At 51.1% G+C, this 22,381-nt stretch overlaps 1 protein-coding gene across 2 annotated transcripts; it reads left to right on the plus strand.

Annotated features, from left to right (window-relative positions):
• The first annotated feature begins 266 nt into the window (after nucleotides 1–266).
• On the plus strand, nucleotides 267–2,347 carry LOC123116999 (PLASMODESMATA CALLOSE-BINDING PROTEIN 1). Of its 2 annotated transcripts, none has more exons than XM_044537856.1 (4): nucleotides 267–435; nucleotides 550–801; nucleotides 913–952; nucleotides 2,003–2,347. In XM_044537856.1, the coding sequence occupies exons 1-4, from the start codon at nucleotides 369–371 to the stop codon at nucleotides 2,112–2,114; spliced, it is 471 nt and encodes a 156-aa protein (XP_044393791.1). In that variant the 5' UTR covers nucleotides 267–368; the 3' UTR covers nucleotides 2,115–2,347. The 2 variants fall into 2 exon arrangements, with proteins under 2 accessions (XP_044393791.1, XP_044393792.1); XM_044537857.1 differs by having other exon boundaries at nucleotides 553–801.
• The last annotated feature ends 20,034 nt before the right edge of the window (nucleotides 2,348–22,381 follow it).

Genomic DNA, 22,381 nt, shown 5'->3' on the forward strand with positions numbered 1-22,381 from the left:
ATCGGACCGGGAAGTTTCACCGATCCAACCCAAAATAAAGGTGCTATTTGATGATCGCGTTTGAGATGCCCTAGCCAGGCCACGGCGCGCGCACGCCCCGCACGCCCAAGCCTGTTTTCTCCGTGGAGTGGACCATCCCTCGGGGACGTAGTGTATCCCGCGTGCAGTGCACAGCCGGCCCACTCCCTGCTTCCGCTCCTCCAGTCGTACCGCCACCCCCTACCCCCCCCCCCCCCCCCCCATTAAAACCCTGCCCCGTCCGGCAGGCCAAGGCACGCATACACACACACGCGCGCCTGCGCTCTGACGCCACCCCACCACACCACACCGGGGAAGGAAGGGAGGAAGGAACCTGCTCCGCTCCATCCATGGCGTCCCACGCGATGCGCCTCCTCCTGCTCCTCGCGCTGGCCGCCGCGCTCGCCGGCCGCTCCGGTACGCCCTCCCAAGCCACATTCCTTCTTCTTTTTCACCCAATATCTCGCTGGTTCCGGTTCGTTTCTTGGAAATCTGTTGGCTTACTGCTCTTGATGGCCGTGGGACGATCAGCAGCAGAGGGGGCGTGGTGCGTGTGCCGCACGGACCTGCCGGACGCGACGCTGCAGAGGACGCTGGACTACGCGTGCGGCAGCGCCGCCGCCGCCGACTGCAAGCCCATCCAGCCCAACGCCGCCTGCTTCGCCCCCGACAACGTCAAGGCGCACTGCTCCTACGCCGTCAACAGCTTCTATCAGCGCAGCGGCCAGAACCCGCTCGCCTGCGTCTTCTCCGGCACCGCCGTGGTCTCCTCCACCGACCCAAGTACCCACCTGCTCTATTCATCCACTCACGCACCGTTTCCTCCGTCCTTTCCTTCCCTGAAGCCCCAATCGCACAGTTCTAGATTTCTGAAGATGCTCCATTTTCTTGCAGGCACCAACGGCTGCAAGTACCCTGCAAGTGCAACCCCAAGGTAACGCGCCTCATTGCTGATCTACTACACTATTTTGCAGAGTTCATCGTCCTCTCTTTTTTCTTGAGAAAATAGACAACGACATATAAGAACTAGTAGTAAGATGTAGGAGGATTGTTGAACATTATTTCAGTCTTCTTTCAGTTTCATTGCTACCCGCAGAAAACCCTTTACAGTCAACAGCATTTCACCCATTTAGGGTCTCTTTGATTCAAAGGATTTACATAGGATCTTTGAAGGATTAGAATCCTTACGAAATTTTCCTATGTTGTTAGTTAGATTCGTAGCATTGAATCCTGTAGAATATTTTCCTAAAGATTCATTTGTACTACGTTTCACAGGAATTCTAACATCCACTCCAACCTTTTGAAAGAAATCCTTTATTTTTCATGTGACACAATCAATCAAACAAACTCAAATCCTATAGGGATCCAATGAACATGCCATTCCAATCCTACTTTTTTTTCTATTCCTGTGTTTCTGCAATCCTATGAATCAAAGAGGCCCTACCAGACAGATTGCAATCCCGAATATTTATTATGTACAAAATGAGATGTCAGATGCACATTTCTTGCTTACAACTCTGTCCAGAAGTACACCACCATTCATTAGCATGCTTTCGGCCGTCTTCACAAGACGCCGTTGCAGCCCAGCTAGGGTCCATTGCCTCATTGGGTCATTGACCAGCAATACTCAGAGGATATATTTGGTGGCTGCTGCCATGTGATGGCATCCGCTGTGGGGCGGTGTGTCCGTTACTTGGCCGGGGAAACCTGATGCGCGTGGGGTTCCCCTCTTTTCCCACATTTGGCTGCACCATCGGTGCACAACTGGTGTCATCGTGGACTCTTTTCAGGGGAATCCTATATGCTCCTTTTGAAAACCAGACCTCACAAATTAGCAGGCCATTATGTGTGATTGAAGGGAGTTCCAGCCGTTTCGATTAGTCTGTTCTGGTCCCTTTTACAGCAGTAGATAACTGCTTCTAAATGGTTGAGCACAACTCATGCTTTGTGTGTGTCTTTTTGGTTTGTTCAATGCCCCTGACAGCCCGCCGCCGCAAATGGCGCAAGGTCCGAACGGCCCCCTGAAGGACACCAGCGGCGGCACCGGCGTTCTGCCAGAGGCGCCACAGGCCCCGGTGTTCCATCCGCAACCCTGAAATTAATTCGGCAGTGTCAAGCGGACTAGCAGTTGCAAGTACCTTACTAGTTGCTTTGATTTTCTTCCTTATGGCTTGATTTCAGCCTGGTATATTGGTTCATGTACGAACTGGGATATTGGTTCATGGAGTACGGGACTATTTTGTACTTCATTGAAGTACCGATTAGATTAAAGGTGAATGAATTACTCAAACCCCCTTGCTATATATAGTTGAGGTGGACCTTCACTCAAGGAACTTGCGAGGGAACCAAGATAATGTTTTTTTTTTTTTGAGAAAAAGAACCAAGATAATGTTGATGCATGCTTGAAAGAAATGATGAGCTGACCAGCGGAAATAATCATGACAACCGAAATAATCATGACAAATACGATTAAGGCATATTAATCACAGGTACTACTGATCACCTGGTGCAAGAGCAAACGGAGTGGGACGGCGAACAGATATTACATGATATGAAAAAACAAGCCTATAAGCTAGTATAAGGCGCTCCAAGCACCACACAGTTCTTGCTCTAAAAAAGGTCTCTGTCGTAGAGTTTGAAGCCTGCCGTATCCCCCTTGGCAACCATGTACTCGCGGTCAACGGTACGTGCTTACCCTGTGGAAGGAAACGATCACACCAAACGCAGCGTGGACCTAGGATTCAAGCATCACAGCGTCATCCACTGCGGGTTGATACGTACGTACATGGCGCCGACTGGGGACTCGGAGACGGAGTAGCGGTTGTGCCCGAGGAGATACATAAGCGCCCTCGTGGCCATGAAAAACCTGCCACAGAGCTGTGTCTGTGAGGCGAAATGAGCACGAAGAAGGCTCTTAGCAGGCATGGAATATATGACGTTTGTTAGAATTGTGTCGAATATTAATGTATAAGGTAGGTTACAGTTGGACTTGGTTTTGAACTGTGTGTAGACAGGGTAGGAGTTGTGTCCTATAGGACACCTGTATCCTAGGCCTCTCATATATATTGAGGGTAGATACACGATGTAACCTATGCCAACATAATAACACAGACACGCAAGGGGGAGCCGGCGGCGTGTGCCAGCACCCGGGTGGAGTGCGGCATTGTGACGGTGTCACAGGGAGGAGCGCCCATAGTCAAGCCCCGGTGATGTAGCTCATTAACAAATCTCGGTGTCATGCTCGTGTGATTGCTTGGTCCTCGAATGATCGACTACATGCATCGAACTTATTCTAACAAGTGGTATCATGAGCAAGGTTACGAAGAGGCCGCGGTTCGTTGATTTAGAGGAAGGAGCGGAATATCTCGTCAAATCGGTCACGCAGTAATCGGTCGTTCAATCGGCGACTGTGAGGAAGATCGATGGTGCGGCGGGGTTTTGTTCACGTTGATGGTAGCGACCGGAGGAACCATTGGAAGTTGTCAGCGTGAGATTCGTTTGGCTGATCGATGATCGATGCCGTCTGGTTTGTTTTTTATCCGATTGCGGCCGCAGCAGGCTAGATGCGGATCTCGGCGGAATTGTGTTGCAGCAGAACTTCTTGGCGTCTTGGTGTCGACGAGATGCGATCGGTGGCTGGCGGTGCGCGAGGACCCGCTTGCCAGGGTGTGTGCGCCGAACGCTGGATGCCCAAGCATGCGCAAATGACCGCGGTCCAGGTGCGGGCGTGGCCGAAACACACTGAAGGACGGGTGGCCTAGTCGCGTGGCGTGGATTGGTAGTGGCCCAGGTTGGGCTGTTGGGAGCCGCGTGAAGCAAGGCACCGTGTGGGAAGCCGGCTGCGAGCAAATTGATCTGACAGGAGCAATGGCGTGTGAGATTTGTTTGGACAAAAAAAAAGGAGTAGTCTGCACATGGTGATGGTATTTACGTGGCATGGATAGCAACATTAAAGGCAATGGTATTGGGAGTTGTGAGGCACATGCTTGGTGAACCACGAGACTACCGAAAGTTATTTTCTTTTGGATGTGTTGCTAATTGCACGTGTGTTTTCTATCAGTTTGCTGGCGTGCGCATCAGGTTCGCGGAGCCTGGAGTGCGTGGCAGGGATCATGCATACACAGGGCGTCAAGCAATGCACGGAGAAGCGCGGGGCAGACATGACACGGGGTGAAGCGTGATTGCAGTCGGATAACTTCGGCTGGGTCGAACTGGACTGTCTGACGGAACGACGGGGATGTCGGTCAAAGCAGAAGACGGCGGTGATTTCAGCGGCGACGACATAGGAGCGTGATGCTGATGGTGGCCGACTTCTGGGGCGTGAAAACACGTGGTGCAGGCCTGAGGGCTTGTGCGGCTTCGACGAGACTATGGCGCAGCGTTGATTCAAGGTTGTGTACACATGAGAGATTGAAGTCGACAGGGTGCGGGGGTGGCACGTACAACCACCATGGAGTCATGTTGAAGGTGGAGTTGGAGTCCGGCGGAAGACTTCACTCTGTGCTGATGGAGGGGCTACGGCGTAAGAATTCGGAGAGTCGAAGCCTATTTCAGCGGGATAGCGAGAGACATGTGGTTTCAGACTGGGTACCAGTGGTTTGAAGGAGACGTGATACTCGGCATCGGTCAGTGATGATCGGTGGTTCTCTGCAGTAGGGGTCTGAGTGGTGTGGGTTCGCGACCTTGGGAGACTCAACCAGGACAGCAGAGGCTCGACGCGGTGATAGCGGCGAGGCGTGTGGTAAGCACGAGACACAGCGATAGACCAAGGCACTAGTGGTCAGACATGTGGTCAGACAAATTGTGCAGGGGGTGCTGAAGCAGTGTTGACGAGTACTTGATTCAAGTTGGTGACTAGGTCTATCGGTGCCGGAAGATGGACAACAGTTGACCATGGAGAATCTGAGAAAGTGGCGAAGAGTCTGTAATTGTCAAAGGCTGAGAGAGTGCATGGCCGTATATTCTGTGGTGTTCAGTGCACATGACAAAGTGCGGATGACAAGTACAGAAGGAGGTGGAGTGCTATAGCTATGGGATATGTCAGAGACTATCCGGGACGAAGGATGAGACAACTGTGAATTTGACTCAGGGTGATACAGGGCGACGGTGAAATTCCTTCAAGTTTCAGACATACGGTCAAGAAAGAGCAGTAATGTTGAGTTCAGCTAACTCTTATATGTGGCGTCCAATACGTGAGTTGTTCACTTTCACGCAGACAGTGGTCGGTATGTGATGGCGTTGAACAGATTCTCCGGAAGTTGGGAGCACGGACTAGAGTAACAAGGAACTTAATTTTGCTCGAGTGTTGACTGTGGTCAAGAAAAGGAGGGACTACAAGTTGCAGGTGGAGTCACATGGAGTCTGGGAGTAGCAGCGGTGCTCATGGCGTATCTCAAGTCCAATGTACAAGGAGGTTCGATGCATGGATGAATTCAAGGTGGTGAAGAATATTCATCAAGATGGAGTTTGTTAGAATTGTGTCGAATATTATTGTACAAGGTAGGTTACAGTTGGACTTAGTTTTGGACTGTGTGTAGATAGGGTAGGAGTTGTGTCCTAATAGGACACCTGTATCCTAGGCTTCTCATATATATCGGGGGTAGACACATGATGTAACTTATGCCAACATAATAGCACGGGCACACGGGGGAGCCGACGACGTGTGCCAGCGCCCGGACGATCAGGGTGCGGTATTGTGATGGTGTCATGGAAGGAGCGCCCGTAGTTATGTCCCGGAAATGTAGCCATATTGGTGAACCTCGTTAACAATTTTCGGTGTTGTGTTTGTGTGATTGTTTGGTCCTCGGTAAATCGACGGAGCGCCTCGGATTTATTCTAACAGCGTTGAAGAACTTGCGCAACGCCATAGCACAGTGACAACAAGGACTTGGGTATCAGCTGGGGGGTGAGGGTGGCGGAAAACGGGAGCTGCTGCGTTGACCGTCGGAGAGCTTTTCGCCTTCTTCGCATGGACGAATCGGGTCTGCACAACGTTCACATCATCTGAATCCAATGCACGCTGCAGAAAAAACAAAACGAGTGAGCAAAAAACAAAGCAAAAAATAGATCGAATGTCAGATGGGGAGAGAAGGGACACCTTGCAAGCAGAACGAGCGCTGGGAGCCATCCACGCGTAGCAAAGCAAATGAGAGCAGCTTTTTTTTTTTGAGGAACGCAAATGAGAGCAGCTGAGTTTGAAGCGTATCCGAGTATCCACCACGCGTTGTGCTACGGTAATTATGATTTTTACTAAGACCCTTCCCAGTACTCAACGGTGGACAGGTGCTAAGCGTGCCACATAAGCGAAAAAATGACATGACACAACATTTAATGAGAGGGGAGAGCACTTTGATGACCTCAGGAAGAACCAATGCCAAGCGCGAGAACCTAGACAAACCACTTAAATGAAACAACTTGACCAATGCATGAAAGATTTTAGATGCTAACTCATTAAATAAAATGTGCTTAGCAACAACAAGTTAAGCACCTATGCATTGTGGAGATGAGTTGCTAAGATATTTAATGCACTTAGCACCTCATCTAAGCACCTTTGCATTGGAAGAGGTCTAAAGATGAATATGTACGTCATGCAAGGACAGGTGGCGATAGACTAGGGTGCAGCTTTTCCAACAGTGGCCTGTACCGCCATGCGCGGTGCGCTAACCTAAATTGCTACGGAAACCACTCCACACTACAACGCAATAAGCTGAAACTCACATGGTGGCGTCCACCATGACCGCCACCATATTGTCGGCACTGCCTGCGTAGCCGAGACTCCCACCATCAATTTGCTTGCTAATTTATTGCAAAGCATGCTGGACACAAAATTATGCTGCTAATTAAGGACAGTATAACCGAATCTAAAGCGAGCCCTCTCAGCGATTTAGATTTCTAGCCGTTCGTTTTCATGATTTGAACGTTTTTGGCTGTCTGATCTCCCGCGTACAGCCATCTCCCCCGAAACTGGCCCAACCGTCCTTTGGGCGGGTGCACCTATTTGACGCATTCTGCTTCAAAAAGACGTTCCTTCGCAAAGGCTGTGCGCGACTGGGCCGGCCCATTGAACTCGCACGAGTGGTCGGGCAAAAAATGGGTGTCGTGGTTCTAAGTCTGACAGTAGAATGGGGGGTAGGTATGGAGAGGCAAGATCCTAGCTATGGAGTAGTTGTACGCACGAGTGTTTAACGAGTTCAGGCCCTTCTCGGAGGAAGTAATAGCCCTACGTCTTGGAGCCCAGAGGCGGTCGACTGGTTTCTGTGTATATGAGTTATAGGGGTGCGAACCCTTTACACTGAGGAGGGGTGTGGCTTAAGTTCGCCAGACCCCTCCGGCCCTCAGTTATGCAGGGTTTAAAGTACATAAAGACAGGGGGTTACTGGTAACGCCCTCATAAAATGCTATGCAGACTATTAAAGCTACTTAATGACAGACCGTTGCGTGCTGAGTGACTTTAGGTCTCCTGGCCGTCGAGTGGTTAGCTTCATTGTCGAGTGGCTATCTTCATCGTCGAGTGTCCTTGGGTTCGTCGAGTGAAGTCCTTCTTGGTCGACTAGAAGGTAGCTTCTTCTAAGGGTGTCCTTGGGTATGGTATCCTAGACAGGTCCATGATCCTACCCTAGGTACATAACCTCATCATTAGCCCCCGAATGGATCGAGGTTCGAGTGAGGAAGGAGTTGATGATTTTCTCCGACCTATTTCCCGTGCTTTGATCATGTCGTATCCTGGATCAGCGATTTTTCTTTTTGGCGTTGTCATCAACTTTTCTTTTAGTCGCCTTGATCCATTCCTTTCTTCTGTCGAGTGAACTTTAGTAAACTTCCGAGCGACGGATCGTAGGAAAGATATCGTCTGACAGATTGATCTGCCGTTACCGGATTTTGTGGGATCCGAATTTTGGGAAGCGCGTGAAACGGGGCGGACCGCGATACTCGGATGGGATAAGGCGTGGACGCCTCGATTTCCGCGCCGCCTTTTTCGCCATGTATCGTGCGTGCGCGACTGTTTTGGGATGTGACAGGACCGCCCGGGCCTACTCGTCAGTCACTCGGAAGTGTCCTTATATAAAGCGTCGGGCGAGGGTTTTTGAACAGTGCCTTCCCATTCTTCTCTCCGCCCTCTTTGCCTCCGCCCGCTGCGCCTGCTCTCGCCTCTGCTTATCCACTCCTCGCGCGCTTCGCCGGCGACAATGGAGAAGGAGAAGATGGCGGCCTTGGAGCGCGCGAAGAAGGCGACGGCGGCGGGGAAAGCGAAGGGGAGAGCGTCCAGTCGGGGCGGATCTTCGTCAAGATCCCGCCTGCCAAAGGGTTGGGTCCAAGGGGATTGGATCCGTTCGACCATCACCGAGAAGGATCTCAATGACCTGGCCAACGAGGGTCTGATCCCCCATGGGTCAGCAAGGCCTCCGGGGTCCGAGTGTCAACCGCAGCCGCAAGAGGGTGAGTGCGTCCTCCTAGCCACTCATATTGATCGTGGATTCTCTCTGCCGCCGAGTGTTTTCTTCCGAGGGTTTCTGAATTTCTTTGGGGCGCAACTCCACCATTTCACTCCCAATTCTATCGCCCATCTTGCTGCTTTCGTTTCCATGTGTGAGAACTTCCTGGGTTGTCGACCTCATTGGGGTCTCTTTAAGCACATATTCACTTGTCGCTCATAGACGGTAAAAAAGGCGAGTCCGGGTGACGAGAGGACTAAGGTTATCCAGATGTGCGGGGGTCTTGGGATTCAGATGAGGAATAAGAGTACTTTCCCAGCCATGACCCTTCCTGAGTCGGTCAGAGGGTGGCAGTCGACTTGGTTTTATTGCCAAGACGAGCCGATGCCGGGGCAGTCGACTGGTCTCCCTCCGTTCTCCATGGACCGAGTGGACAAACCCTCTTCTCTGAAGGTGCTTCCTGAGGAGAAAGCTCAGGTTAAAATGCTGATGGAGCGCGTAGTCCAACTCGTTAGGGACGGAGTGATGGGTATGGATCTTCTGGAGGTCTTCCTTAGGCGGCGCATCCAACCACTTCAGTACCGAGGCCACCCGATGTGGCTGTATTGTGGTACCGAAGACACCACTCGGGTCCATCCAGAAGCGGTCGACGACGCCACATTGGAGAGGTGGGTGGCCGCAATCATGGGGAATAAGGACAACCCTCGAGGGGCTAGGAGGATCCCACCACTCGACTGTACGTACACACCGGACATGGTATGGCCACTTATTTCCAATTGCAATCTTGCTTTATTCATTCTGCTTCGCTGCGAATTGGTCGAGTGATCTTTGTTTTGCTTTGTTGCCTGACAGGCCGCCACAGAGTTATACTCGATGCCCAATGGAGCGCAAACATCGACTAAGGAGGAGGAAGGAAGTGGGGGCGAAAGCCCGGAGGAGTGGGATTCGGATGCTGATGACGACGATGAGGGTGATGATTCTGGTGAGGAGGAAGAAGAGGAGGAGGAGGAGGAAGTTGTACCTCCTCGCTCGGAAAGACGCTCGAAGCTAGCCCATGATCCCGCGGTTGAGCGTGGTAAGGGGCTCGCAACCGTCACGCAGTCGTCCAAGCGCCCTCAGACTACTTCTCCGGCGCCGACTGAGAAAGCTCCGAAGCAATCTCGAGTGGCGCCGTCGAACTCGGCGAAGGTCTTGCCGAAGATGAAGATGGTGATCCCCACTATCTCAGGGTAATGGTGTAGCTTGAGTTTGTCTGTTTCGCATGAACTTATTCTTGGTCGACTCATGAGCTAATCGACTGTCTTCTGAAACTGTAGTGCTGCTACTTCTGATACCTCAGCCAGAACTGAAGATCAGGAGATGGAGGATGCCGTTACTTCAAAACCTGGTATGACTCTTGTAGTTTTGTCTTCAGTCGATTGGCTTCTTGTCTCTAATTTCGATTCTTTTTCTGCAGCTTCATCTAACGTCGTTATCGACCTTCCCGACGAAGATGACGAGGAACCACCAAGGTAGAGAAGGATCAAGAAAGCGTCTGCTGGCAAGGTGACTCAGGATGTGCCAGCACCCGAGACATTGGTCGTGGAGGGAGACAATGTCACTCGGCCTACCGTAACCTTTGCGGTGTCGTTGACGAGTGCTTGTCCTTCGTCGTTGAGTGCTGCTCAACCCTCGCTTTTCTCAACCTACCACGTTCCCGAAGACCAAGCTAGTGCTGCTAAAGAAGCAATACGCCAAGCGGGGGTCATGATGGAGCAAGTGAAGGCAATACAAGAAGCCAACCAGGCAGCCTATGACGCCAGTTCAGCTCTTCAGAGTAATGTTCAGGTCAGTCGGTCACTGCCTGTTCTGTTAGGATATGATATCTGAAAACTCTTCTTTCTGAAATTCTTAGAGTTTGTCCTACACCCACTGGGTGTGTCGATTGAAATTCCGGATTAGTGGGGGCACGCTGAGTGCACCCACTGGTGTATTCCCCAAGGCTATGGTCGACTGCTGGCAGTCGACCATAGGCTTTATGTCTTAAGTTTTTTCCTTACTCGACTAGGTCGAATAGATTCATAGACTGGTGGGGGCACGCTGAGTGCACCCACTGGGTGTAGTCCCCGAGACTATGGTCGACTGCTTGGCAGTCGACTATAGTCTGAAGAACGCCTCCCATTTTTTTTGTTGGTCGACTGGTCGACTCTAACTGATGAAACTAGTGGGGGCACGCTGAGTGCACCCACTGGGTGTAGTCCCCGAGACTGTGGTCGAATGTTTGTATTCGGCCATTGTATTAGGAATGCTATGTTTTTTCCTTAGTCACTCGGAAGTGAATTGTCTTTGACATCTGTCGATTGGTTCATCGTAGAAATCTTGCGACCTTGCGGCTCATTACACTGAGATGGAGAACAAACATATCCAGCTCGAGCTTGATCTGAAACTGACCCAAGAGAACCTAACGAAGGCAAAGGAGGAGGCTAAAGGTATGTTTGGTGAGGCCTCCAACGACTGATTTTGCCTCTCGTTTGTTTCAGAGTCTGATCTCACTGTGATTTTGCAGACAAAGTGAGGGATGCCCTGAAGAAGAAAGACCTTGACTTGGCTGAGTTGCAGAAAGCGGCTTTAGAGAAGACCAAGCTCGTAGATGAAAAGCTGGCTTCAGTCACCAAGCTTGAAGAAGAAAACACCAATCTGATGGCTGCTCTTGATGCTGCCAACAAGGAGGTCAGTCGACTGAAAAGTGACAAGGTTGCCTTGAATGACAAGGCCAGCGAGTTGGAGGGAAAGAAGAACGATCTGGAGGCTTATCTTGGTGGACTCGCCAAGAAACTATTCCTTATGCTTGAAGGTAATCTTTTGTATCAAACAGACATTTTAACTATGATCTCCGACTACTGTCTTGAATCGGTGGTTGTGCTTGCAGAATTTTGCCAGAACTTTGAAGAGGAGACTGGTCGACTGGAAGTAAACCTGGACCCCATCAACTCTCCCGTGAGAGATGAAGTCGCCATGAATGTGCTCCGGCTTGAATCTCGTGTTGCTGCTGTCATCGACTATCTCGCAAGGCTGAAGGTCGCAACTTCTCGCATCGACACAACACTCTGGCCAAGAGAAATGCTCCAGAACGACCTCGAGTCTCTGATGACTCGACTGAACGAGGTCCCAAGTCGAGTGCAGGAGTGGAAGAAGTCTTCGGCCAGGTGTGGTGCGGATGTTGCTCTGTCTCTGGTCCGCGTTCATTGCAAGGATGCGCGAGAGGACAAGCTGGTGGCCCTTAGGGTGGCTAACACCAAGAAGCACGATTTCCGATCTTTCATGGAGACCTTCATCGCCGCCGCCACTCGGATTGCAGATGGAATCGACCTGGATGAGTTTGTTGCACCTTCCAGCCCTCCACAGGAGGGGTAAAAAACTTCTGAGCTTGATACTTTAAATTTGCCTCGGTATGCCGAGTGAGTTTTGTAACCGACAAACCTTAACAGGCCTAGCGCCTGAGCACTTTCGGTTTCGTTAGGTGTTATCCGAACTTGGATTCAACGTTGAATATGTTTGCATTTGGTTTGAGGTGTCTTTTGCAGGTTAAAGCGAAGCGCTCATTGCAATCGACTTGTTCCCCAATACACTTAGGCGAGCACTGGGCTGCAGCTAAGCCCCCGAGTGGGAGGTTTGCTCTCCACTCGGTAGGATTTTCAAAAACTTAGGCGAGCACTGGGCTGCAGCTAAGCCCCCGAGTGGGAGGTCTGCTCTCCACTCGGTAGGATTTTCAGATACTTAGGCGAGCACTGGGCTGCAGCTAAGCCCCCGAGTGGGAGGTCTGCTCTCCACTCGGTAGGATTTCAGATACTTAGGCGAGCACTGGGCTGCAGCTAAGCCCCCGAGTGGGAGGTTTGCTCTCCACTCGGTAGGATTTTCAAAAACTTAGGCGAGCACTGGGCTGCAGCTAAGCCCCCGAGTGGGAGGTCTGCTCTCCACTCGGTAGGATTTCAGATACTTAGGCGAGCACTGGGCTGCAGCTAAGCCCCCGAGTGGGAGGTCTGCTCTCCACTCAGTAGGATTTCAGATACTTAGGTGAGCACTCGGCTGCAGCTAAGCCCCCGAGTGGGAGGTTTGCTCTCCACTCGGTAGGATTTTGTATTGGTGGTGTAGCTCAGAAGGAGAGGGTAGCAGTCGACCTGCACCTCGTCCTCCTTGCAGAGCGCATGTTGTATTTGTGGCGTAGCTCGGAAGGAGAGGGTAGCAGTCGACCTGCACCTCGTCCTCCTTGCAGAGCGCACGTTGTATTTGTACTTAGGCGAGCGCAATGCTGCGGCTAAGCCTCCGAGTGGAAGGCTGGCTTACTACTCGGTAGGATTTTGTTTAACTTAGGCGAGTACTTGGACTGCAGCTAAGCCTCCGAGTGGAAGGCTGGCTTACCACTCGGTAGGATTTTGTTTAACTTAGGCGAGTACTTGGACTGCAGCTAAGCCTCCGACTGGAAGGCTGGCTTACCACTCGGTAGGATTTTGTTTAACTTAGGCGAGTACTTGGACTGTAGCTAAGCCCTCGAGTGGAAGGCTGGCTTACCACTCGGTAGGATTTGGTTTAACTTAGGCGAAACGGATTTCGCAGCTAAGCCTTCGTGTGGGAGACTGGCTCACCACTCGGTTAGGATTTTTTTTACAGACTTCGGCGAATCGGATTCGCAGCCAAGCCACCCACTGGGGGATTGTTTTATATGGACAAAAGTAATAACAATTGCTGGGAAAACTATAAAGCTCTTGTCTTTTGATAAATAAAGTACAATAGTACTTTTATTACAACTCATCCGAGTGAATACTTAAGTGTAAAAGGGGCGGAGAAGCTCCGCGTTCCAAGCTCGGGGCTCGTCAATCTGATGCTCGACATTGTAAAGACGGTATGCTCCATTGTGGAGAACCTTGGTGACGATGAAGGGGCCTTCCCAAGAAGGTGCAAGATTGTGTGGTTTCTGCTGATCCACTCGAAGAACTAAATCTCCTTCCTGGAAGGCTCGACTCTTCACGTTTTTGGCGTGGAAGCGATGCAAGTCTTGTTGATAAATGGTCGATCTGATCAGAGCCATCTCTCTTTCTTCCTCTAAAAGGTCGACTGCATCCTGCCGCGCTTGTTCTGCTTCAGCTTCGGTGTAGAGCTCGACCCAGGGAGCATTGAGGAGAAGATCACTCGGCAACACTGCTTCAGCTCCGTAGACCAAGAAGAATGGAGTTCTTCCAGTCGACCGGTTGGGCGTGGTCCTTAACCCCCAAAGCACCGAGGGAAGTTCGTCGACCCACGCACCAGCCGCATGCTTAAGATCACGCATCAAACGGGGTTTCAACCCTTTGAGAATCAAACCGTTGGCTCGTTCTGCCTGCCCATTCGACTGTGGATGGGCGACTGAAGCATAGTCGACTCGTGTGCCTTGAGATGTGCAGAAAGCTCTGAATTCTTCGGAATTGAAGTTTGACCCGTTATCAGTGATGATGCTGTGCGAGACTCCATATTTGAATATCAGTTCTCTGATGAAGCTGACAACAGTACCGGCTTCGAGGTTCTTGATGGGTTTGGCCTCAATCCACTTGGTGAACTTGTCGACTGCTACCAGCACATGGGTGAAACCGCTTTTGCCTGCTCTCAAAGGGCCGACCATATCCAGCCCCCATACTACAAAGGGCCAAACAAGTGGTATGGTTTTGAAGCTGAGGCGGGCTTGTGTGACATATTGGAGTAAAATTGACATCCCTCACACTTGTCGACTATCTCCTTTGCCATTTCATTCGCTCTGGGCCAATAAAAACCAGCTCGGTATGCTTTAGCCACGATGGTCTGAGAAGACGCATGATGGCCACAGGTCCCAGAGTGGATGTCGTTGAGAATCATTCGACCTTCCTCCGGTGTTATGCATTTCTAGCTGACTCCAGTCGCACTTTCTCTGTATAACTGACCCCTCATGACGGTGAAGGCTTTGGATCGGCGGACGATCTCCCGAGCCTCTTCTTCATTCTCGGGAGTTCTTTTCTCAAAATATAGGCGATATAGGGCACTGTCCAATCGGGAGTGATGACCAAAACTTCCATGATCAAGTCGACCACAGCTGGGACCTCGACTTCAGTCGGATCTGTGGCGCTTTTGGGCTGCGGGACTTCTTCAGTGAAAGGATCTTCTTGAACCGATGGTGTGTAACATGCTCCAAAAACACGCCACTCGGAATGGCTTCCCTCTTGGAACCTATCTTCGCCAAGTCATCGGCTGCTTGATTTTTCAGTCGGGGAACGTGATGGAGCTCTAACCCTTCGAATTTCTTTTCGAGCTTCCTCACTGCATTGCAGTATCCAGTCATGGCTGGGCTTCTAACGTCCCACTCCTTCATCACCTGATTGACCACCAAATCTGAGTCGCCATAAACCATAAGGCGACGGACGCCGAGTGAAATGGCCATGCGCAACCCATACAAAAGTGCTTCATATTCTGCTTCATTGTTGGAGGAATCAAAGTGGATCTGGAGCACATATCTGAGCTTATCTCCTCGGGGAGAAACCAAAACTACCCCAGCACCAGAACCATTTAACATCTTAGAGCCATCAAAGAACATGGTCCAATGCTCCGAGTGAACTTGAGTCGGCTGCTGCTGTTCAATCCACTCGGCAAGGAAATCTGCTATAGCCTGGGACTTAATGGCTTTCTTTGCCTCAAATTTGATATCAAGGGGAAGGAGTTCAATCGCCCATTTAGCCACTCGACCAGTTGCATCTCTGTTGTGCAGAATCTCTGACAATGGTGCGTCGCTGACGACTGTAATGTCATGATCAGAGAAATAATGGGCAACCTTCTTCATGGTCATGTAGATCCCATATACGAGCTTCTGATAATGAGGATATCTTTGCTTCGATGGGGTCAAAACTTCAGAGAGATAATACACTGGGCGCTGAACTTTGAAGGTTTTACCTTCTTCTTCCCGCTCGACCGTAAGTACTGTACTGACGACTTGTCCTGTGGCTGCAATGTAAAGCAACAGAGGCTCTTTGCTGATTGGAGCAGCAAGCACCGGCTGGGTGGAGAGCAGAGCTTTTAGCTCGGCAAACGCTGCATCAGCTTCTGGAGTCCACTCGAACTTGTCTGCCTTCTTCATCAGTCGGTAAAGAGGCAACGCCTTTTCACCGAGGCGAGAGATGAATCGACTTAACGCGGCCAAGCATCCAGTAAGCTTCTGGACATCGTGCACACGCACAGGGCGTTTCATTCGGAGTATGGTGCTAACTTTTTCTGGATTAGCATCGATTCCTCGCTCTGAAACGAGAAAACCGAGTAACTTTCCGCCAGGCACTCCGAATGTGCACTTTGATGGATTGAGCTTGATATCATATCTCCTGAGATTGGCAAATGTTTCAGCTAGGTCAGTCAACAGGTCGGAACCCTTTCGTGACTTGACCACGATATCATCCATGTATGCTTCCACATTCCGACTGATTTGAGTGAGTAAACACTTTTGAATCATTCTCATGAACGTGGCTCCGGCATTCTTGAGACCGAATGGCATGGTGATATAGCAGAAGCACCCGAATGGAGTGATGAAAGCTGTTTTGATTTCGTCAGGTCCATACAGACGGATCTGATGATACCCGGAATAGGCGTCTAAAAAAGACAATCTCTCGCACCCCGCAGTCGAGTCGACAATTTGGTCGATGCGAGGGAGAGGAAAATGATCTTTTGGGCAGGCCCGATTGATATGTTTGAAATCAATGCACATGCGAAGTGAGTTGTCCTTCTTGGGAACCATGACGACATTGGCGAGCCACTCGGAGTGGTATATCTCTCGGATAAACTCTGCTGCAAGGAGTCGAGCCACCTCCTCGCCAATGGCTTTTTTCTTCTGAACGGCGGACCGTCGAAGATGTTCCTTAACAGGTTTCGCTTTTGAGTCGACTCTGAAGGCGATGCTCAGCCAGTCCCCTGGGAACACCCGGCATGTCAGCTGGCTTCCATGCAAAGATGTCCCAGTTCTCACGGAGGAACTGGATGAGCGCTTCTTCCTATTTGGAGTCGAGTGTTGTGGAAATATGGGTCGGAGCTGCGTTGGGGTCAGTCGGGTGGATATGAACTGGCTTCGTCTCCCCTGATGATTGGAACGCTGACTCTGTGGCGGGCTTCTTGGCCCGCAGCAAATCACTCGGATCTGCATTTTTCTTATATTCCTCCAGCTCTACCACTGTTATCTGGGCATCCGCGATCTTCGAGCCTTTCTGGAAACACTCTTCTGCCTTCTTCCGGCTGCCAGTGATAGTGATCATGCCCTTGGGGCCAGGCATCTTTAATTTGAGGTATACATAACATGGTCGAGCCATGAACCGGGCATAGGCTGGTCTTCCCAAAATAGCGTGGTAAGCGCTCTGGAAATCCACGACTTCAAAAGTCAGCTTCTCCTTGCGGAAATGCTTCGAGTCACCGAACACTACATCCAGAGCTATTTGACCGAGTGACTCAGCCTTCTTCCCAGGAATGACTCCGTGAAAACTCATGTTGCTGGAGCTGAGCCTGGACATCAGAATGCCCATTCCCTTGAGCGTCTCTGCATACAGTATATTCAACCCACTGCCGCCATCCATCAAGACTTTCGTCAGTCGAGTGCCTTCGACGACTGGGTCGACCACCAGCGCTTGCCTCCCAGGGGTGGCAATGTGAGTGGGGTGATCAGATAGGTCGAACATAATGGGAGTTTGCGACCACTTCAGAAGCTTGGTGTCATCGGGGCGACCATATTGACCTCTCGGTTGATCACTTTCAGTCGACTTTTGCTCTCTACGTCAGCAAAAATCATCAGGGTGGAATTGACATGAGGGTACTCTCCATCACTGTCCTCCTTGTCCTCAGTCTTGTCCGACTCCTTCTCTTTGTCCTTGGGCTGTTTCCCTTGAAACTGCTGAATTAAGAGCCGGCACTGGCGAGTGGTATGTTTCGGGTAGATGAAGTTACCCTCCTCGTCTTTCTTCGTGTCGATGTGACACGGTAGATCCATCACGTCATTACCTTCTTTATCCTTTACCTTCTTGGGGTTCCAAGATCCTTTGGGCTTCCCTTTGAACTTGCCCCGAGTCACGGCCAGAGCCTCTCCAGGAGCAGCTGGCTCGGCCTTCCGCTTCTGTTTCCGACTAGAGTTTCCTTTTTCCGACTGACTCGTCTTATACTTGCCACTCCGGAGCCTGTCCTCTTCTTCGCCGTTGGCGTACTTGGTGGGAATCTCCATCATTCGACCCAGGGTCATATCTCCGGTTCGACCAAACTTCAGGCTCAACTCTCTGTTCTTGACGCCATCCTTGAAGGCGCAGACCGCTTGATGGTCCGACACATTCTCCACGGTATGATGTAAGGTGATCCATCTCTGGATGTAATATCTCAGTGTTTCACTCGACTTTTGTACGCAGACTTGCAAGTCCGTCAGCCCGGCCGGTCGCTTGCAAGTTCCCTCGAACGTCCCGACGAACACTCGGGAAAGATCTTCCCAGGTGTAAATGCTGCTAGGAGCTAACTGATTCAACCATGCCCTGGCCGAACCCTCTAGCATGAGTGGCAAATGCTTCATTGCCACCTCATCATTACCACCACCAATCTGTACCGCCACTCGGTAGTCTTCAAGCCAAGCTTCAGGCTTGGACTCTCCGGTGAACTTACTTACCCCAGTCGCCAACCTGAAATTGGGTGTATCACTGTGGCTCTGATGGCTCTGCTAAAGCATTCTGGACCTGAAACATGTACTCGGCTGCTAGCGGGCACATCTCTGTCAGGGCCACCTCTATGAGCTCTGTTCCGGTCGACCAAACCTTGCACGATGATGGATCTCGCGTCAAAGCCTGGTTCTCTGGGATCGATCGGAGCTCTCCGCCCAACACTGAGCTGACGCCTGTCATCTTGCTGCCGATGGACGTTAGACCCACTTCTCGGGGGAGGAGTGGGTACTCGACGCCTATCATCACGGTCAAATCGGTCATCATAGTGGTCCCGCCGGCCTTCACGTCCCACGCGCCTCAGAGGTGACCTTGGGCTGTGAGCCGACTGAATAGTATTCACAGCGATGGATCGACTGTGAATCCTGTTGCGCGACTATGACACGAGTGAATTCTGATCTCCTGTCGCCCGGAGCAAATCCCTGATCTGCATCAAGCCTCTTCCAGCCTCCGACTGGGAGGGCTGAATTGACTCCGCTATACGGGCTGCAGCTGCCAAATTCTGAATCGGGGTTCGATATACCTGAGTCGGTTGAGGAAAGAGCTGACGTCGTCTGGAGTCAGGTACTCGTTGACGCGCACACTCGTCGAGTGCTCACTGGAGGTTCTCCAGTCGAGTGCGTTCAGCCAAGTTGGCCAAATGCGCCTCTTCCAAGGCACGAGCCTCAGGAGTTTCTCCTACGATGGGAGTATGCAGGGCATCCATGTTCCGGCGGCGAAGATCTTCTCTTTGCTGAGAAGTGAGTGGCTCGGGTTGATACTCTTCATGGGCCTGAGCGGGGTCGCCTCCGTCGTCCATCCCGTCAGTGCGGGGGAAACCGGGAGGGCTACGAGGCCCGTTGACCATCAGGACCTCCACCGCTGGATCACTGCTGTCGCACTCGGATGCAGTCTCCACGGAGCCAGTCGACAGGTCGAACAGGCCGTAGAGAGATTCGTCGGGCTCTATTGCCGCGACTTGGGTGGTGGCCGATTGGCGAGCCACTGCGTGTCTCACCCACCGCTGAAGTCTCGACCGACCGGAGCGCTTGTGCTGGCGGGAGACAGGGAGGGAGGACGGCACAGGAGTCGACCGATATGAGGTCGACGGCTGCCGCAGCAGTACGCCGCGGACACATGCCCGAAAGTACGTCGCCCCGCGGACGGGGAGCGCATCGATGACGAGTGGTGCCTCCTGGAGCCAAGCGGACTCGTCGGCGATGAACGCGAGCGCGCCGAGACGGATCTCGTGGCCCTCGACCAGAGCTCCGCCAGAAACCATGATGAAGGCAATCGGACAAATTGCAACTTCTCCAAAAAGTCGCTAAGACACCTGCCCCACGGTGGGCGCCAACTGTCGTGGTTCTAAGTCTGACAGTAGAATGGGGGGTAGGTATGGAGAGGCAAGATCCTAGCTATGGAGTAGTTGTACGCACGAGTGTTTAACGAGTTCAGACCCTTCTCGGAGGAAGTAATAGCCCTACATCTCGGAGCCCAGAGGCGGTCGACTGGTTTCTGTGTATATGAGTTACAGGGGTGCGAACCCTTTACACTGAGGAGGGGGGTGGCTTATATAGAGTTACCCCTCCGGCCCTCAGTTATGCAGGGTTTAAAGTACATAAAGACAGGGGGTTACTGGTAGCGCCCTCATAAAGTGCTATGAAGACTATTAAAGCTACTTAATGACAGACTGTTGCGTGCTAAGTGACTTTAGGTCTCCTGGCCGTCGAGTGGTTAGCTTCATGGTCGAGTGGCTATCTTCATCGTCGAGTGTCCTTGGGTTCGTCGAGTGAAGTCCCTCTTGGTCGACTGGAAGGTAGCTTCTTCTAAGGGTGTCCTTGGGTATGGTATCCTAGACAGGTCCATGATCCTACCCTAGGTACATAACCTCATCAATGGGTAAAAAGGAAAGAGTGCCCGACGTGCAATTCGAACTACAGACCTCCAGTTTGTGAACGCGTCATGCTAACCACCTTACCGGGATTGGGTGTTGGATTTTGTTCAAGCCACCGGGAATCAGATCCCGCCGCCCCTGCTTAGCGCCTCCGTTGTAGATGCCCTTAGTTTGATATTTAGATTTTGTGACATGATAATTACATGTAGTTTCTCAAAAAATCAGAAGTTAAAAAAAATCTTAAAAAACATATAAATGTACAACAGGATGTCTCTACACATGAACAAAAATCTATGAGAAAATATGGTTTTTTTGTTAAAGAATGTGAGAAAATAGGTTTTTTTTTCTTTGAGAACTATGAGAAAATATGTTGGGATGTGAGAAAATCAACACGGTGGGCCAGCCCATCAGCCAAAGCCCGGGTTCTGGTCGAACCCAACACCGACTAGAAGAAGGTTGCATCGCTCCGCTGTGAGCCTTCGTCTACCCCAAATCCAAACCCCACCCAGACCCTCGCTCCGCCACACCATGGCGCCGCTGACCGACGATGCCACCGCCGAGATCCTCTGTCAGGACCCAAATCACCCTGTCTGAAGTTCAAAGCGCTGCAATCAGGATTCAGTTAATTCAAACCCCTCTCTATCTGGCGGGAAGCGTCTGGAGACACCCATCTTCGATCGCACGGCCAGGGCGTCGTCGTACCGCTTCACCAGTTATGATGGACTGACGAGCGTCCGATCTTCGTCGTGTGGGTGTGATCGCCCAGTCCGTCGACGTTCCCTTTCCGGCAAAGACCACATCGACTCTCTCTTTCTGTTTTGCTTTCCTCTTATTTTTACTGCACTTTGTAAGGCTATAAATCTAGGAGATGGGATCGGGACATGGCATCTTGTTATTGTTAGGGTTTCCCCCTTGCCGCCGCCAGTGTTCTTGGCCGGCTAGAACCTTTGTAATGAGCTAGACTCGCTTAATCATTCCTCTGAATTCGGCTAAATCTTACTAGTCCAGTTTTCCCTTTTTTGAATCCTATTCTTCAGACCACCTGGGTTTGACAAGTGGTAATCAGAGCAAGGTTCATCTCCTCAGCGGCGTGAGATCTGGTGTCGAAGTGGAGTTGGAGGAGCCGTAAAATCCTCCACTTCTCACCGGACAATCTTGGCGGCGGTGTAGCTGACGGCGGCATTGGCGGCGGCGAATAGCTTGGTACAGGTTTGGGGCTGGTGTGTGGTTGCTGGAACAAACCATTCCAACAGTAAAATCCCACCTCCCACCCAGATCCGGTGTACTTCCGGCGGCGCGGCGAAGGCGGCGGTGCAGCCGACAGCAGGATCTACGGCCAAGGTCGGGTTGCAGCAAGTGTTGTGGTAAAATTCCTCCCTTCGCCTGACGATCTTCCGCAGTGAGGTTACTCGGCTCCCTGCCAGTTCTAAAACCCTCTCTGCATCACTCCATCAAGATGACTGGCCCTTCAGAGTCGTCCTCAACCAGCAATCTGGAGATGCAGTCCTTACAACTGGATGTCCAAACACTGCAGAAAAATCGAGAGCAGGACAGACAAGACTTTGAGGATTTCAGGGACCATGTGCAAGACAATTTCCAGTTCATGCAGAAAACTTTAGGGGAACTACAGGGCACGCTTAACAAATTTATCTCAGATTTTCCCAAGCCAAGAGAAACCCCACCCAATCCCCAAGATGTCCCTGAGGGAAGTGGCCAAAATCATACACCGCAAGGCCCCGTGCTTAGGCCAGTCGATGGCCTCCACACCCCTCCTACTACAGGTTCTGTAACCTTGGTGAACAAGCACACTGGAAAAGAACTCAACTTGGATGGCAGCACCAAAATTCCTTACAGGCACCCCCACTTCGCTGACAACAGAATTCCTCCACCTGATGCAAGAGCAACTACTGCAATTCCTCAAGCAGGAAACATGCAACAAAGCATTCAGTTAGAACAAGAGCAAGGTGAGGAGCAGGCTCAACAATCAGCTGGCAGAGGGGGCACTGTACAGAGAGACCAAGTCCAATACAACAGAAGACTTATGACTCATGGATACAAACCATTGAAATGTACTTTGAAGCTGCTAGGACACCACTGGAGCAGAAAACTGAAATTGATGTCACTTACTTAAAGGGACCAACAATAGAGTGGTGGAGAGGAACTGTATTTATAGCTAATACATTACCTTGGTATAGGTTTGTAGGCTTATTGGGACATGTTTTCAGAAACCTCAGTATGTGACAATGTCAGAACTTTTCATGCCCTCAACCAAACTGGCTCTGTCAATGATTATGTGCTCAAATTTGAACAGTCCATGAACTTTCTCAGAGGGGACAACCCTGCATTACCTGCTAATT

This window comes from Triticum aestivum, chromosome 5B (genome assembly GCF_018294505.1).
Source record: "Triticum aestivum cultivar Chinese Spring chromosome 5B, IWGSC CS RefSeq v2.1, whole genome shotgun sequence".
Classification (NCBI taxonomy): domain Eukaryota; kingdom Viridiplantae; phylum Streptophyta; class Magnoliopsida; order Poales; family Poaceae; genus Triticum; species Triticum aestivum.